Here is a 17207-nt window from a genome sequence, read left to right on the forward strand (position 1 = left end):
AACTTTTATATACACCCAATTACACTAATACATCAAGCAATATAAGGGTAACTTTTAGCTAATTTTAAGGTAGCTTTTTGCCTTTTTTTAGATGACTTTAAATATAATACAATTTTTATATAAATAAACAACAAGAAAAATTTTATAAAGGTAATTTAATTACATTCAATCACTAACAATTGATTTTTAGTAATTTAAAATGTAATTCTTTACTAACAAAGCTTAGATAATTTTTATTTGTATTGAGTTACTTTTATGCATATTAGAGTAACTTTTATTCATTTCACGGATAACTTTTGCTCATTTTAGAGTAACTTTATAACGGATGTTTTATTGTACATATTGTACATCCATTTTTTTATAAAAAAGTTTGTCTTTCTGCGGATCAAAAAGTACATTAAGTTTGGCAATTTAACTTTTTTGAAAGGCATCTCATCAAAAGAGCTCATGAACTTGTTGGGAAATAAAATATGGCTGACTAAGAGAGTGAATATGATATTCAAATTTTGAATACACACTATGATTACATTTCAGAATTTACTGACTAATCATATATCCACAACACAATCAGTATCAATTAACAACCTAAACAGCAAGGACCCAAAACAAAGTAAGCAACCAAGAGCTACTATGTGCAGCCATTTGCTTCCAGAATGTCTCTCAATACACTACCTAGAAACAAGCCAACCGGGTTTAATTAATGCATCCTTCTTGAAATTACGGCGCCCTACAGATGTAGATTCCCCAAGGCGACGGAAACACTGTATGAAAGATGCGAGATATTAGACAGTAGACCTAAGTAATGGTATCAAATAATTTCATATAAAACAGTTTCTTAACACCAGAAAAAATCAATCCACAAAATTCCCACCAAAACAACAAAAACAATTATCAGTCTACAAAATAAGCACTCAGCTCTACGCCCAAAAGATCCATTCAACATTTATTAAGTATCCTTTAGATTCTGAAAGTGTATCTGAAATTCTAAACTAGAAGATACAGAAACAGTCACCCCCCTAACTTAGAAGCATACATATTCTTTTTTTCTGATATAAAACAACCCCTGAGAAGGATCTTTATTCGTTAATCCCAAAACCATCCCTAGCTTAGAAAAATATACTTCGTACAAAAATTATATGTACTTACGCTGGGAAGATACAAAAACTCATGTACCTGTGTTGAATGGTACAAAATTATACAAATATGAACTTATATTCCAAACATTCAAAAAGCTGCCCCTGAATGGTAAACATGCCAAACCATTACTTAATCCCCTAGTCCTACCCCCCCCCCCCCCCCCCCCCCAAATTTTTTTTTTTTTTTTTTTTTGCCATATAACCAGCCTTTCCTCTGCTCTCTCTCTCCCCCCCCCCCCCCCCCACCCACCCCTTGCGGCATACCCCTACATCACTGGTCCAGCCTACATGTACAGATGTACTTGTGCTGGGTGGGAACATATGATTTAATCTGGCCAGTTCTTCTGAACTCAACATCATCATAGCTAAAATTAGATAATTGAGCTTAAACAGTTTTAAGTGAGGCAATGGTAAGCAATCTAGAAATTTCACAATGGTTTATTTTAAACCAGGAAGCCTCCCATAGACTCTCAATGTGCTGTAATGGTGGGGCCTGGATAATTGTGCAAAACAGATTAGCAACAGAAGGCAGATGGAGTGTTTTCTCTGCTATGGTTGACAGTGGATATACAAATACCACAATAGGCTGATCAACTCAACAAAATCAAGTCCAAGACACTGCTGGTTCTCCTATCATTTTGCACATTTAAAGTAATTGCCTAAATAAGGAGTGGTGATGGAGGCAGGGAGGAAGATGAGGTGTTGACCAAGGGGAGAGAGGGTGAGCAGGGGTAAATTTAGGTGGTGCCTTTCCAGCTTGATGGTAAAGAGATAGAAAGAAAAGTTTTGGCCGAGTTAAAGAGGAACAAAGAGAAAGCTATAATGATCGTAAAAAGAAAGAGTTCTATGAAGGTTTCAGTGTTGCTGGAAGCTATGGAAGAGAGAAAAAGAGGGGGGGGGGGATTTTTTTTTATTTATTATTTCTTTTCCAATTAAGTTAGAGATTGATTGGAAACTTAATTGAGTATTGAACCAATGAACAGGGTAAAATAAGAAACATTTTAGAATTTAATTAACCTTAAGGTTTGACAATACTGACTAAAGAAAGGGTATGATTTGATGGAATAAGGTTGATAAAGTGATTCTTGTTTTAAAATCCTTTATAAATAGGACAGTTAGATTGGCAAAGAGGTAAAAAATGAAAGAGATGTATACTAATATAAACATAGGGCAGGAATTTGGTTACTAGTTTACTATTAGTCATCCATCTCTACAGTGAAACAGAGGGAGCTTGTAGGTCTATTACCAACTTATAGAATTCTCTAGAGCAGAGTTTATTCTCAGAATCTAGCTAAATATCTGCCAGAATGAAATACACAATGCCATTGCAACACCAAAAGAGATGACAAGACTACAAAATCCACCATTTACCTACTGCTGAATTTATCACATACAAAATTACCAACCTTATAACAGACGATAGAATCATCAGGGTACATTGCAAAGAGCTTGGTTCCAAGACGGGCATGGCAAGAATCACATAAGCTCTCATCATTAAGCTGCACATTCCGTGCTCTCTCTTCAAGTCTAGCAAGCCTAGCATCAACATTTACTGCACGCGAAAGACTATGCACAATCTGGGAAAAAACGCGTTATGTCAGATCTGCAGGGAACTTAATAGTGTTCTATGCATTAACAAAGACATCTGGATTCTGGAAATAGAATATACAATACAACATAAGCAGGTTATGTTTGAGCCGAGAGTACTTTAGTCAAATGTGAAGATTAAGGGTGATCTCAATAATTACAAGGAGTCTTTTTTGTTTTAGATCCCCCGTATGCAATATGTTGGCTTTTGAATCAGTCCAATAAAAACCTAAGTGAAGAGGATTACTATAAGGCTTTTGAATCAGTCCAATAAAAACCTAAGTGAAGAGGATTACTATAACTTTCTTAAAAGTGGCATGTTACAAAAGCAGGTTTTGGAAACCCATAAGGAGCCTTGATTGTGTCAAGATACATAGCTCTTGATCATGGCTCGACTCAGTTGAATCAGTCAGATAAAAACAAAAGTGAAGAGGATTACTATAACTTTCTTAAAAGTGGCATGTTACAAAAGCAGTTTTTGGAAACCCATAAGGAGCCTTGATCGTGTCAAGATACACAGCTCTTGATCATGGCTCGACTCAGTTGAACTTAGTTTCACAAAGTTTGAGCTGGATCAAGCCATCTTGAAATTGGCATGAATGTTGTTAGTGGATTTTGTATTCGAGCTCAGAGCAACAAGCTATTTAACAAAACAAAAACAAAATATAGTATTGCTGCAGTACTGCTGCTCCTACTTGTCTTTGTGGTAGTGTACAGATCATGCAAGCCATTTAAGATTCATTGAGGCACTTTAGTAAACAGCAGACTGGAGACCTTTTAGAGGTTCGACCACTCCAAACCACTAATTTATGTGTTTAGTAGAGGCTAGATTCAAAGAGCAGTTTGGTCCCAAATATCTAATTTCTAAAAGCATGAAAGAGCAGCATTTTTAATTAGCAGTTCAAGATATAAGACATAAAAAGACAAGTTTGCCCCAAGCTATATTCCACATGCATCCTACCTGCCTCCTCTACTCAGTACTCAACCCCATAAAGTCCATATGCAACTGCAATTCAACTTCCATTTTTGGTTATTGATGATTTTGGTAACCTCATCACCCAAAGCCCCCAAAAAGAGGAAAATCCCTCTAGCTTCATCATAATTCCAGATCTAAATATGTATGCATGCTTCAAGTTGAGACTTGAGAGATTCCAGACATGGTAATGAATTGTCAAGAAACATTGCAAGATTTGCAACTGGTAGTAATTTTTTTTATCAAATTACATCTCAACATGGTTGGGAGTATATCAAACTCAGTAAGATCATTTAAAGAAAGAAAAAAGGAGAAGGGTCAAGACAACAAGAGGAAATATGGTAGGTTACTATTTATAAGAGATGGAAAATGTTAACATCCTTCATTAATTTCTGTTTGTTTGGTGAGATGAAGTTCTTGGAAAATTGCCACAAATGAGCCTAACTGCCTAATCTTAACATCATAAACTTTTTTTTTTTTTTAATTTATTTTTGGTGATCAAAGTGGTACTACAGGTTTATTACATAAGCTAGATTGTACTCTCTCTGTCCACAAATGATAATCTTGTATTCCGTTTTTTAAAGGAGTGATTTTACAATTAACTCTTAACTATTAGCTACTTGCCAAACACACATATAACTAATACAATCATCTACTAGTCACCAGCTAATATAATCAGCTAATTAAACAAGCTTATAGCAACAGCTGATTGCTAAAAAAGCATAATCAGCAAAGATTAGAAACTACCAAAACACAGAACTTAAAATAAATATATGTAGATGTGTATTTGCGTAACATTTTTAAAACCACTCAAATCTGTAGTATCATACATACAGCATGCATATATAAAGGGAAGAGGTCAGCATACTTTTCCTTGATGATAATGATGAAGTCGAGCTCTCAGCATTCTCAATATAGTTTCTGATGCAAGCTGGAGTGGCATATCTGGTGATAATCTCTGCGGAGGAGACAAAAAATCAAAGCTGAATAAATACTCCTGAAGTAAAAATAAGATATGCATTCCTATCCTTCATCTAAACATCTACAAAATTGTGTCCACCCCAACACATTCACTATACAGGCTCCCAATGGCCAAACAGTCCCCCCTCCTAATCCCAAAGATAAAAAAATGACTATCATAACATATTAATAATTGGACATCTTCTTAGAAAAGCTTAGTTTAAGTGCAAGGAATCTATATTAGGGGAAGGGTGTGTTAGTCATAGCTTATTAGTAGTAGCTTGGGAAATAAGTTAAGAGTTTGTTATGAGAGTTTTTCGATAAATAGGCCTCATTAGGAGGGATAATGATCATGTTGAATATTGTGAGGATTCTTATTGGGAGAGCGTGAGCCTCTCGAAAGCTCATATTAGGAGAGAATCCACCTCTCGAAAGTGGAATTATCGTTCTATTAGTTGTAATTCTCATCTTAATCCTATAATCAGTCTTTTTCTTCTTAATTTTCTGACATTATTACTGCTGGAAACCATGCTAATGCCTAGCATTAAGCTTCTTAAAGAAGCTATGTTTTTTACTTTAGGTGTTATATTATTTTCTTCTACGTAATTTTTATTCTCAGTATTTTCTACTCCCTCCGTCCCCAAAACCTCAACCCTTTTGGGTTGATTTTGTTGTTATTAAGAAAGTTAAATAAAAAGAAATAAAAACATATTGGAAAGATAAATTTACATGGGCTTTGTAAAAAAGTAGAGATATAAAGTATTAAAAATACATGAAAAAACAAAATTTTATATGGGGAATCTAAATTTGTACAAATATTGTTGTAAATTGGTGGGTATTTTAATGCAAATGGGTCGATCATTTTGGGACTAAAATTAGGCCAAAAGGGTCGAAGTTTTGGGGACAGAAGGAGTATATTTTATGTCTATCAGTCTTTCCCTGATATAGTGAGACTTTTAGATTCTAGCAGTCTTCCCTACAATAGGGGGATAGCTAGTATCCGTGTACCTTTCCATTTTTAAAATAAAAAAAAATACTAATTGACTTCCCTATAAGGATGTTCATATTTTCGGTGTTTAGTTTTGCTTTGGAACAGGGGTCTTGATCAAATACCTCTAGGACTTGCAGAGGATCAAGTGATTCTCCATGATTATGAAGAAGACGAACTGCAGCGTTAAACATTGGCTCCTTGCCGTTCTGTGGATCTAAATACATATCAAGCAACCTGATATTCATGATATTTAAAAATCAATTAGAAGAAAATTACAAAACACAATAGACACAATCTATAAGATAATTAGCTATAGACATAGGAGACAGTGTATGGAAAACTAACTGCATGTAGGCATCTGGTCTGCCAAGTTCTACACAATATTGTTCAGCAGCCTCACTATCTTCTAGCTTCCTGATAGATTAACAACAAATTATCAGTGATCAGAAATATTTGCCAAAAAACACTTCAAGGAACTTTGTGAGCATGCATATGAAACTAAAACTTAGCAACATAAGTTATGTCCCAGATAATGTCATCCAACAAAATAGGACACTACTTTGTATGCTTCCTTTTATTTTATTCTATAATAAGTGGTCTATTGGACCACTTTTCTACCTTAATATCCCCTAAATTTGGTCCCTTTCTCTTATATTTATACCCCATTCAAGGCATTTTTAGTATTTCTTCTTCAGTTTCCTTATCATGCTCTTAGCATGCTCTATTTTACATGATTTTCAGAAATTCATACTGATTTTTAGAAATTCATACCCTTTTTATTCTTCCATTTCCTTTATATACCCTTTTAGCTTATATTGTTGCACAAGAACTTATTGTAGGTTGCTTTTGGAACTTTTTACTGCAAGGTATCATGATGATGGGAACCCCCCGAAGGCCCTTAGCAAGGAAGACCAAAGCAAGGAGTAAAACAGGCGAAGAACGAACGCGCTAAGGAGTGGAGCACCTGCTCCATATTGGTGAAGACCCCTTTGAGAAGAAGGCCTGGAGCAACGCTCTGGCCTATGGAGAGCCTGCTCCGGGTTTTGAAGGAATTTGTGCTTCAGAAGAGGAGCGGCTGCTCCTGACCAGCAGAGTGCATGTCGTATTGATCTAGACTTTAATCTTTGTTTCTAGCTTTATATTTGGGGAATTTTAGGGGGTATACATGAAAATCTCATGTAATTAGAGGATATCTATATTAATATTTTTAGGGTTGATGCTAGACTAAGTAGAGAGAAAAGTGGATCACCATTGTTATACAATCAAGCTTTCAATACAAGTTGATGCGGATTGAGCATCAAGAATTCAAGAGTCTAGATTTATTTCTTTAGCATTTATTTTTCCATATTACTATGATTTACTTAGGATAAAGATTAGGAATATTTATCTTTTTATAAAATATTATTAGTGTTAGCATTTAATTTTATCTTTTAAGTTTATTTATCTTATTAGGCATGAGATTGTATGCCTATAAATATTTGTTTTTATTAATGAAAACTTAGAGATGTTTTGAGTTTAAGAAAATTAATTGTGAGATAGACTCGTGTGAGTTTTCTTCTTATTTTAGTCGAAAAGATCAAAATATTTTGAATTAGGTTTAACCCTAATTGCTAATATCCCTTTCCGTGGTTTAATCCACATCACAAGTTCTCCAATTTTCAGTAATTTCTTGCACTTTTCCTCGATTTACTTGCTTTCCTTGGTAATTTTGTGTGATTACTTAATGATTTATTGCTTTAGTAATTAGTGATAATCTTCATTAATGCTTAATCTTATTATTAATTGATGTCTAGCATAGTTGATTTTGAGATTGAAATTTTAATGTTTTTAAGTTGGTTAAGCTTTCTTTAAATACTTTATTAACATAGATTTAATTGACTACAATGCATTCTTTGAATACTTTATTATAGATTACTAATTGAATTTTGTACCCAACAGCATTTCTATTTGGATTTTAATGCAGCTAGTTTTCCTATTCTTCTCTCCAAGAAGTCTACTCAAAATCCTTTCAAATGCTTTACATTGGAATAATTCTTGTTATCTTGCACAAAGCTAAGTTTAATTCTTCCACTACAATACTACATTCGAGAAGCAAATATCACCATTTTAAACACTACAAAATAAACACAAGCACGTGAATGAAGGCAGGTGCAGACTTATGTACGCATGCAAGAATGATTGTGTGTGTGTGTGTATATATATATATATATATATATATATATATATGAAAGGCTTTTAAATTCATTGACCACCCATGCCAGCCACTTATCCAGCAGAAAGAAATCACCACAACTTATGCTATGCATGCTCCACCATAACCAATACTACAACAATTCTTGGTTTCTCAGATGCATTTCAAGCCATAAGCAGTTATTGTTTTGAAAATTCCTTATATTATTCTCCATCACTTTAAACACACCCCTCCAATAATATAGTAGAAAATACTTAACCACCAAATGCAAAACAGACATCTAAGATATACCCAGGCCTTGATAATATACAATCAATACATTATTAGTAGACTTTGAGGGAAAAGATAACTGTTTTAAATATACTCACAGTGCCAATATTTGAAGAACCAATGTTTCCTGTCCTAACTTCCTGTATAAAATAGCCTGTCACAGAGGAATAGATACTTGATCATCATACTGAAAGTAGAAAACTGGGCACATTTTCTACAACTTAAAAAAGCTAATCTTCAGTGAATATCAGCTTTATTAAGTGAAATTAAAATTGAGTCTCATCAGTCAACTTCAGTTTTAATCTTTAACTGTATGAGGGAAAACTACTAAAAAATAATTATCTTTTTTTTTAGGAAATCTAAAAAATAATTATCTTAATCACAAAAAAATTAAACAAAAAAACCTAGTCCAGCAAATAAGATATATGAGAACAAAGCCTATCATTGATTCATAAGAAAAGGCATAAATACTTATCAGCTGAACCATTATAGATATCAGAGCATTATTAGTGTGAGAAGTGACCCCCCCCCCCAAAAAAAAAAAAAAAAAAAAACACCAAACAAACACACAAACTCCCACCATCCAAAAACTATCCCAAATCGGAAATATTCCCACCAAACTAAACAAAAAAATATATATATCAATCATAATGAGTACATTAACTTATTAACCAGAGAATTTTTCCACATAAATCCAATACTAAAAACATTATGTGTCACCTTCTCTAGCCATAAGTCTGAGCCTTCAATTAACTCAAGAACTTCTTCTGCATTATACAGATCGGAAGAATGAAGAAAGATTTGTAGTCTTTCCCTAACAGGATTTTCAGATGACAAATTTCTTCCAGGTATACATGTATTTGGTTGCCTCATGCTTTTGTTAGTAGCATTCTGAGTAGCATCTGTTTCCAGACTTTCAAGAGCAGTTTTGGCAAGGGAAAGAGCATATAATGTATGAAAATGAGTATCACTAAAGTCTTGATCTTCAATCAACCACTGCAGATATCTGCGCCATAAGAGGCCTGGAAGTTCAAATTATGGTAATAACATCCCAAGGTAAAAGAATAACTAATATAAAGCACACCTTACGTTTTAAAATTTTAATTGAAAAATGAATAAATGATACTTCCTCCGTTCTGTTAATATTGCAACAAGGAGGAAATTACGCATCCCAAAACACATTTTATATGCTAAATATCTATAATTGTGTAAGAGTAAAAATTATAAAAAGTTGATATTGTGAAAGTATTTTATGAGACGAATCCAACAAGATCTCACTTGACTATATTTTGCTTAACGTATAACTCATATTATATGGTCAAACAAGAGTGATGAATAGTGCAAAAAGTCCATTGTTGCAATATTAATAGAACGGAGGAAGTAATTTATATAAGAAATATAATTTTTTTTTGAAAAAAGGACCTGTAAGCCTTTGAAGAAAGAGTGGGTGTAGCAGACTTTTTGTGTGAAACAGCAACATATTTATGAATTTTAGAGGAGACAGATAAAATGGAGCCATTTGACAAGGAGAGAGAGAGAACCATCAGTCAAATTAAACAATTTTGCAATTATTTTGCACTTCCCAAAAAGAAGTGCATAGCATGAAGGAAAGGACACCAAAATTTCTCTACAAAAATTTTCTATCCAAGACTAGATATGAAGTCTTCAAGCCTATTTATCTAACCTGAATGTATCACACATAAACCAAAATAAATTATTTTAGGATTACCCCATGTACATAGCTAACTTATATGGAACTTACATATTCATACACACAAAAGTTAGATTTACTTTGATCAAAATAAAGGTAATAGTCTATCTTAAACAAAACTCTATATTCCATTTATCTAAAGTGTTTCTTTGAACATTAAACCCTCTTTTTCTTACATTTTTATGCACCAACATGTACTAGTGCTACAAAACAGGAATAATTACTATTATGTCCAAGATAACTGGACAAAAAAATGCATCACTTTTTTTTTTTTTCTGAGCAATAACAAACATGCATCACTAATTACAATAGCTTCATACCTTTGAAGGATCTCTATTTTTCTTGGATCAATAGCAGCAATTACATCATCTGCATTAATAAACACATGTAGAAATAATGAGTAACCAAAAATTTCCTTCCAAGGACAGTAATCTATTTTACAGCAAATGCATGAAACCACACTCCATAGTGAACACTCAACAAAGTTATGAGAAATTATCACAAATATACCAATTTCATTTCCCACAATCTTCAAGACATACTTTTGATCATCAATATCATTAATTGTATATTAACAAAAAATTATAAAAAGTTGATATTATAATACTCCTTCCGTCCCTAAATTAAAAGCCTCTTTCTCTTTATATTGTGAGTAATAAATGCTAGAAAGAGGCTTTGTATTAAGGGACGAAGGGAGTACAACATATTGACATGAATCTTATGATATCTTACATGACTACATCTTTTGTATATATTAGTGAGAATTTTTTGTCAAAGTTTATAAATTATGACGCCTAAGCACTATATTATGGGACGGAGGAAATAGTATACACTTGGATAAAACTCCCAAAATATCAAATGATAATATATGTATTTAATTTGTATAACTTCTCTATCACACTTCTAAGGTTTTTTTTTTTTTTTTTTTTTAATGCAGCGCTTGAATTTATTAAGCTATAATTAATTTTATATCTCTTTTATTTTCAAAAATAATTTAGAAGAAAAAGAAGTTGCATGTAAAAGTCTTGTAAGCATGGAAGGTTACATGAATTAATGGAATATTAGCCACCCACACGAAAAGTGGGGGTAATAGGTCATCCTATCCTATAGAGAGAATATCGAGTAAAAACAAATATATATATATATATATATATATATATATATAATAAGGAAATGATGCAGATATTTTTCATTTTAGGGAAATGGTGCAACTACGAGTATATGAAATGCATTTAGTGAATTTGGTAATCCTATATTACTATGGGTAGTTTCCACATTAATATGTATATTATTATGAAATAATCAAGTCTACTTAGTGATTGTGTGTCCAACCACATTGGAATATTACCGAAATAATGAGATTATAGTCAAAATTTAAGTCAAATATTCCGTACTAGATGTTCTTCTAGGGTGCTTGAGGTGTCTAGGTTATTGCAAAAAGTATTGACATGCTTTTGACTTTTTGAGAGACTTCGACAACAAGCAATTGTCAAGTACTTCCCTATTCCTGTTTAGTTGAAATGTTTTCCATATAAAAGGTATCCTATTTAGTTGACACAACCTTTCTCTCCATAAATGGCAAGGACCCACTCATTTTTTAAATATTTCTCTCACCTTACTTTTTACCCACTATTACCCCACTATCAACTATCACACAATAAAATAAGACGAAAAATTTATGCCGACCAAGGTGTGTCAACTTAATAGACAAAGACAAAGGGAATAATAAAATGTAAAGGAGATATACCAAAATATACACACATTCATTCCAAAGTTTAAAGGACAATATGCAGATGCATGAAGTGAATATAAAATGCAAAAAACAAGGAAGCAAAATTACAACTTACCCATGAAATCTAAAATCGGTATCTTTACCCTAAAAGAACTCAAATCAATGATCTTCTCCATGTATACAAATCATGACTTCATGCAAGAGTGGGCAAAAAATGCAACTTAAAGTCGTAAACTACATGACCAAAACAAATACAAGTTGCCTATATGAAGCAGAAATCCTACCAGGTGGAAGTTGGCTGGTACGTTTTTGAGATGTTAAAACGCGAACGGCAAGTTCCTCATTAACTTCTGCAATCTAGACATGGATAAAATACACTGTTGGACACCAAATATATAATCATCAATTGAACTTTACACGGATAAATACCCATCCAAGATGCTGCAGAATCGACTCAACGTCAGCGGACTCCTCAAGTATTTTAGACGCTTCAATGGCTGCAGTTTCCTTGCTGAAAGCTGGTATTGAATTTGAATCACTCGCGTTGTATGAATCAGCAACATCTTGGTGAACGCCAAGCGGATAATTTCTAGCTAAAACACGCCAAATAGCTAATGCATTAGTGCTCATTCCTTTATTCGCATATAGAAAAGCTAGGGTCCTCAAATGCCCAGATTCTTCTAGTAAAGATTCCAATTCCTCCTGCACTGAACATGCAACGTTTATAGTCATACATCAAACAGGCTTTTAAAGAAAGCCTTCAAGATTCTGAGTTTCTGACAAACACAAAGACTGCATAATGTAAACTTTCTTGGAGCCCAAATATTAATCAAGCCAACAAAAAAAAAAGACCAACAAAAATCCTCTCATAAAAATTCAGACCTGCTGACAAGTGTATTACAATGCCATGGCCGCACAGGTAGGGAAGGGGCAGAAGCCTCTCAATTTAATTTTTTTTTTTTTTTAAAAGTAAAATTAAAAAAATACTACTCCATAGCAAGAATTGGATGCGGTTTATCTAAGTCAAGGTTCCTTCTAATTCCAGTGACAATAGGCAAAGCAGAACGTTGAATACAGAAATGATCAGGTGCAGAGAAGAATTCAATTTATTTAAGCCACCTCTATATAGGTTCCTACATTTAGCATGTGCTATCTAATTCTTCAAGTAATAACCAGGTTCAAAAACCAACTCTTACCAATTTTATTCACATTAGGTTATTGCTTTTGTTCCCAAAAATATGATGTTTTGGAAAACAGCAATGCTTGTCAGAATAAAACAATAACTCTTCTATCTTCTCCAACTTATAATTTCTGCTGTAAACTAAAACTGCAGCGAAACTGCACATTAAAAGACAGATTAACAAAGAAGGGTTGAGAAACTAGGACTATAGGAGATACTATAGGTCAAGGATTGAAAATTTAGGGGAAAGAAAGGGAGAAAATGCTTAGGAAAGAGAAGCTGTAGATAGCTTCTGCTAGGAACTGGTATTTAAACAGAGAATTCCAAACAACAAAGTTGAGTAATCAAATAGGCCCAAAGCCCGCAATAGTGTTTGTATTGATGACCAGAGAAATCAACAATATAACTCCTTTCAAGAGGAAGGATTCTCTCCCTAGTGTTTACTTCTCAATTTTCTGGATACCTCTTCCAACGTTACATGGGACGGGATTCGATTCGAAACGTGGTACGAAAACGAATACGCGGAACGCTACCCGTGGTGAATCCGGTACAATTGGGTACGAAATAATTAAATTAATAAAAAAATTATATAGGTGATTTTTATTGAAAGATTTTTATATCTAGGTGAGTGGATTGCTAAAGAAAGTAAATAAAATAAAAAGCCCAAGTTGTTTTTTTAAAAAAAGACCAAGTTGTTGAGAGACATATATAGGTTTAAGGCCTTTAAGCTTTTTACCAAGTAAAACAAAACCCTAGCCGCCACCCTTAGTGTGCACAAATAAAATTAAAAAAAAAAAATATGTTACTGCTAGGTAAATCAGGAGAGAGGAGGGAGAAAAAAGTCAAAAACTTCATAAATTAAAAAAGAAAATACACGTGAAAGAAGAAAGAGAGAGAAAACTACATTAAAAATGTCGGGAAAAAAACCATTAAAGGTTGCAGAGGAAGAACAACCGTGTTTGCTCAGCCACAACTAGGAGTCGCCACCTTCAGCGTTATGGTTCGCTACCACCAGCGACCCAGGTCGCGTTTGTTCCGTGTTCCGGTTCGCACGAATCAGATCGCGATTCATGGCTCCATACCGCGAACCTTGTAACGTTGACCTCTTCCCTCCTACATTCCTTCTATTTATTATAAGCATCTTGCATAACAAACTAACAAAGTCTATCCAGCTAATAGCGAATAACAACTTAAGCACAAATTACTTTATTGCCCAAAAACACTAACAAACTAATAACTGATTTTCCACTTCAGCACTCAGGTAGCTGTTGCACCCATTTTGGCCTTCCTTTGAGCACATGTGATCACAGGCTTGGGCTGATTGGGCTGGTTCCTTGCAGCTTCCTATCAATATGGTTGGTTAAGATAACACTGATAGGAGAGGGTATGTACTCAGTTTAACTATAATTGATTCTAGGGCAATATCGTATCTACACATAAAGGAGCATTAACTTACACTTGTCATGTATTCTTCCTTTATATACATTACAAAAGAAATTACATTGTAGACAAGAAAATCAATTAAGTACAGATCAATAAAATCCTCTCCAGTGGATGAGACACATAAATTAAAGAGCTCAAAGCAATAAAGCTTTCAGTTCTCAGGAATTCTATATAATAGTACTATATTTAATATTATTTTTTATGTATCAATCTGGGTAACTGGTATACTAATTTTATAATAATTAGAATTCAACTTTCTAATCAAACACTGGAAGCCAATACCTTGCATTATTCATAATGTAAGATTTAAAGCAAGAGGTCACCAATTTTTCTACAATACTTTTTGACCAGTTCTTTACAAATAGTTATGAGAATAAGGTCTTGGAAGAAGACTCTTTGACGTCAAATTCTAGTACAAAATTATATGAAATGGTGCTCGATAAATTTCAGCATAATACATTCCTTACTCCTCATGAAGTAAGGCTCTTATCACAAAGAAAATCACCTGATAGATTTATGATGAGCAAGAATAAGAATAAAGCTAATTGGCATGACCTTTTTCACAGCAATTATATTACAAAATATTTATAAAATAAGCAGCACAGAATATTAGAAGCCAAGCTTTAACATAAGCTCATGGCCAATACTACATTGCAAGGTGATGCAAGAAAATATTCTAAAGCTCTATGGAAATATAGATGAGTTGGGTATAGCTGATAATTAAATAGGTTCGCTAACAAAAGGCTTCAGAGGTTCCACAAAGGCTGTTAATTTGCATTTACAGCTCAACGATGTTTGGTCATCACCAAAATTCAACAGCAGCATTGCACATGAATTGACCTCTACATGGAAAATATACAAAAAAAAAGGTCATATGTACAGTGTTTTAGTGGCCAATTGTCCCAGTCATCAATATATTCTAATAAGAACCACCAATGTAAAAGAAATACCTACATAAAAACAGAAGAGAACTCCAATACAGTCATTAAGGGAAAAAAGAAGAGGTTCAGGGAAAAAGAATGCGTACTACAACACAGCTATTTTCAGAAGATGCAAGTTTCTCCATATCTTCAGCGCAATTAAGTATTCTGTATAGGTACATTAGAAGTGTGTCAACTCCTTCCTTCACTGGCTGATTAAGATCTTTATGTCGCATTACCAGGAGATACCTAAGAGAGACATTAAACATACATAAATACAAAGAGTGTGATACAGAGAAATAATATGTGAAAAATGAACTTATTTTAGCTAGGATAAACATGTATAATTTATTCCCTCAACTTCATGGTATATCTTGTTTTTATGAGGGAATGAGTTACATAAAAATACTGGTTATTAAATATTGCTGGAGAAAGAAAATGTTTATGAACAAGGTTGAAAATAAGAAAACGTGAAGTGAAGAGACCATTGTTTCATATTCTCTCACAGGATTCAATATTTGGACTTCTAAACACAGTTTATTTAATTGCTTTAGAGCAGCTAATAGAGTATAACCCATCTATGATGCAAGAACACGAATACAAGTACAGATCAGAGTACCTAGACACATTATAAAAGGATCTGGAAATTGGACTTGAACAGGGGGACACTGACAATCTTTTGGGAATAAGAAATAATGTAAATGAAGTTCATAAATTAGAATGAGTTGATGCTCTAAGAGCTGACATTACAACTATACATGCATCATAGAACTTACCAGACATTCATTGTTTCCATTGTAAGACTAGCTATGTATTTAAAGGGTTACAGCCACACATCACATCACAAAACATACTTCCTCCGTCTTTTTTTTAGATGCATCACTTTCCTTTTTAATTACTACCTCCGTTACATATTAATTGCAATTTTTTGCCAAAACGGGTTGCTACACATTAGTTGCAACTTTCCATTTTTTCCTTTTTTAGTAAGTTTTTTTCAATAAAAGTACAAAAATACCCTTACTAGAGATTTTGTATACACAATTAGTTGCTCAAATCGGATTTCATTAAATTCCTAATCTAACTTATTTAACATAATAATACCACCCAATTAAAGCAACAATCATAAAAAATCATTCAACTTCCATCTTCATCTCCCACGAAATAATCAGACCACCACCTTTACCGTCACCGTCACTGCATCTACCCATCACCATCTTCAACACGTCAATGCTCATCACCAGTGTCAAAGTCGTCGTCGCCTCCTCCTCCTCCGTTGTTCCTCTCTCTCCCCCTCTCAATCGTTTAAATCTGATGGATTTCGAGGTGGATAGGCTAGTTTGGGGTGGCTCAAGGCAGCTGGGTGGATTAGGTTGAGAGAGGGTGGTTTCGTGGTTGTTCAAGTGGCAGAGGGAGTAGTTTTAGAGTTGTCAAGTGTGCGTGGGTGGTTTCAGGGTGGTTCGAGTAGAAATCGGGTGATTTCAAGGCAGTTTAGGTAGAAATGGGGTGGTTTCAGGGTGTGAGGTGGGTGGTTTCAAGGTGACTGCAATTGGGCTACGGTGGTGGACGGGTGGGCTCGGTGCTGTTGGTGGTGGTGGTTACTAATTGATTAATTACCTTCACTTTCTCTCTCTTACCCTTAATTTACTATTCTTTAATTCATTAATCAGCCATTATGAAATTTTGTCTTAAAATCCATGTGGAGCACAAAGTTGCAACTAATTCGAAACGGAGGAAGTAATAAACTGTCTCTATCTCTCTCCTAATACATGGGTCTACTTTTTTCTTTCTCTCTACCCTCTCATCTCCAAAATTGCCTAGGAGTCCGCAATTTTTATATTGATGCAACTAAAAAGAAAAGAAGTAAGAATAAATACAAACGAAAAAGAGAGGCTGTGGATGGGAAGTTGCTGTACAAAGGAGGAAAAAGACTTAAGAAGCAAGGCAGAATAACTCTCAACCTTCCTTCCTCCTATGCTTCATTATCTTTCTCGGCGGGTCCACTTTCTCACCTTACCCTATAATCGATGTCCTCACCCATCCAGGTTTGATTGTGTCAAACGGCACAGTTATTTAACAAATCCAAGCATCAAAGCCAATTAAACCATACAGGAGC

General features: G+C 34.0%; 1 protein-coding gene across 1 annotated transcript in view; it reads right to left on the reverse strand.

Annotated features, from left to right (window-relative positions):
- Positions 1–487: 487 nt before the first annotated feature.
- LOC110690619 (transforming growth factor-beta receptor-associated protein 1-like) overlaps positions 488–17207 on the reverse strand; it is a 31072-nt gene continuing 14352 nt past the window's right edge. Inside the window, exons 4-14 of the mRNA XM_021867469.1 lie at positions 15202–15343; positions 11981–12253; positions 11836–11908; positions 10140–10188; positions 8829–9114; positions 8207–8262; positions 5993–6061; positions 5770–5881; positions 4565–4654; positions 2543–2713; positions 488–761 (exon numbers count right to left, since the gene is read on the reverse strand). Coding sequence (XP_021723161.1) covers positions 669–761; positions 2543–2713; positions 4565–4654; positions 5770–5881; positions 5993–6061; positions 8207–8262; positions 8829–9114; positions 10140–10188; positions 11836–11908; positions 11981–12253; positions 15202–15343 — 1414 coding nt within the window. The 3' untranslated portion in view covers positions 488–668. The remainder of the gene's footprint in view (positions 762–2542; positions 2714–4564; positions 4655–5769; positions 5882–5992; positions 6062–8206; positions 8263–8828; positions 9115–10139; positions 10189–11835; positions 11909–11980; positions 12254–15201; positions 15344–17207) is intronic.

This window comes from Chenopodium quinoa, unplaced genomic scaffold (genome assembly GCF_001683475.1).
Source record: "Chenopodium quinoa cultivar QQ74 unplaced genomic scaffold, ASM168347v1, whole genome shotgun sequence".
Taxonomy (NCBI): Eukaryota; Viridiplantae; Streptophyta; class Magnoliopsida; order Caryophyllales; family Amaranthaceae; genus Chenopodium; species Chenopodium quinoa.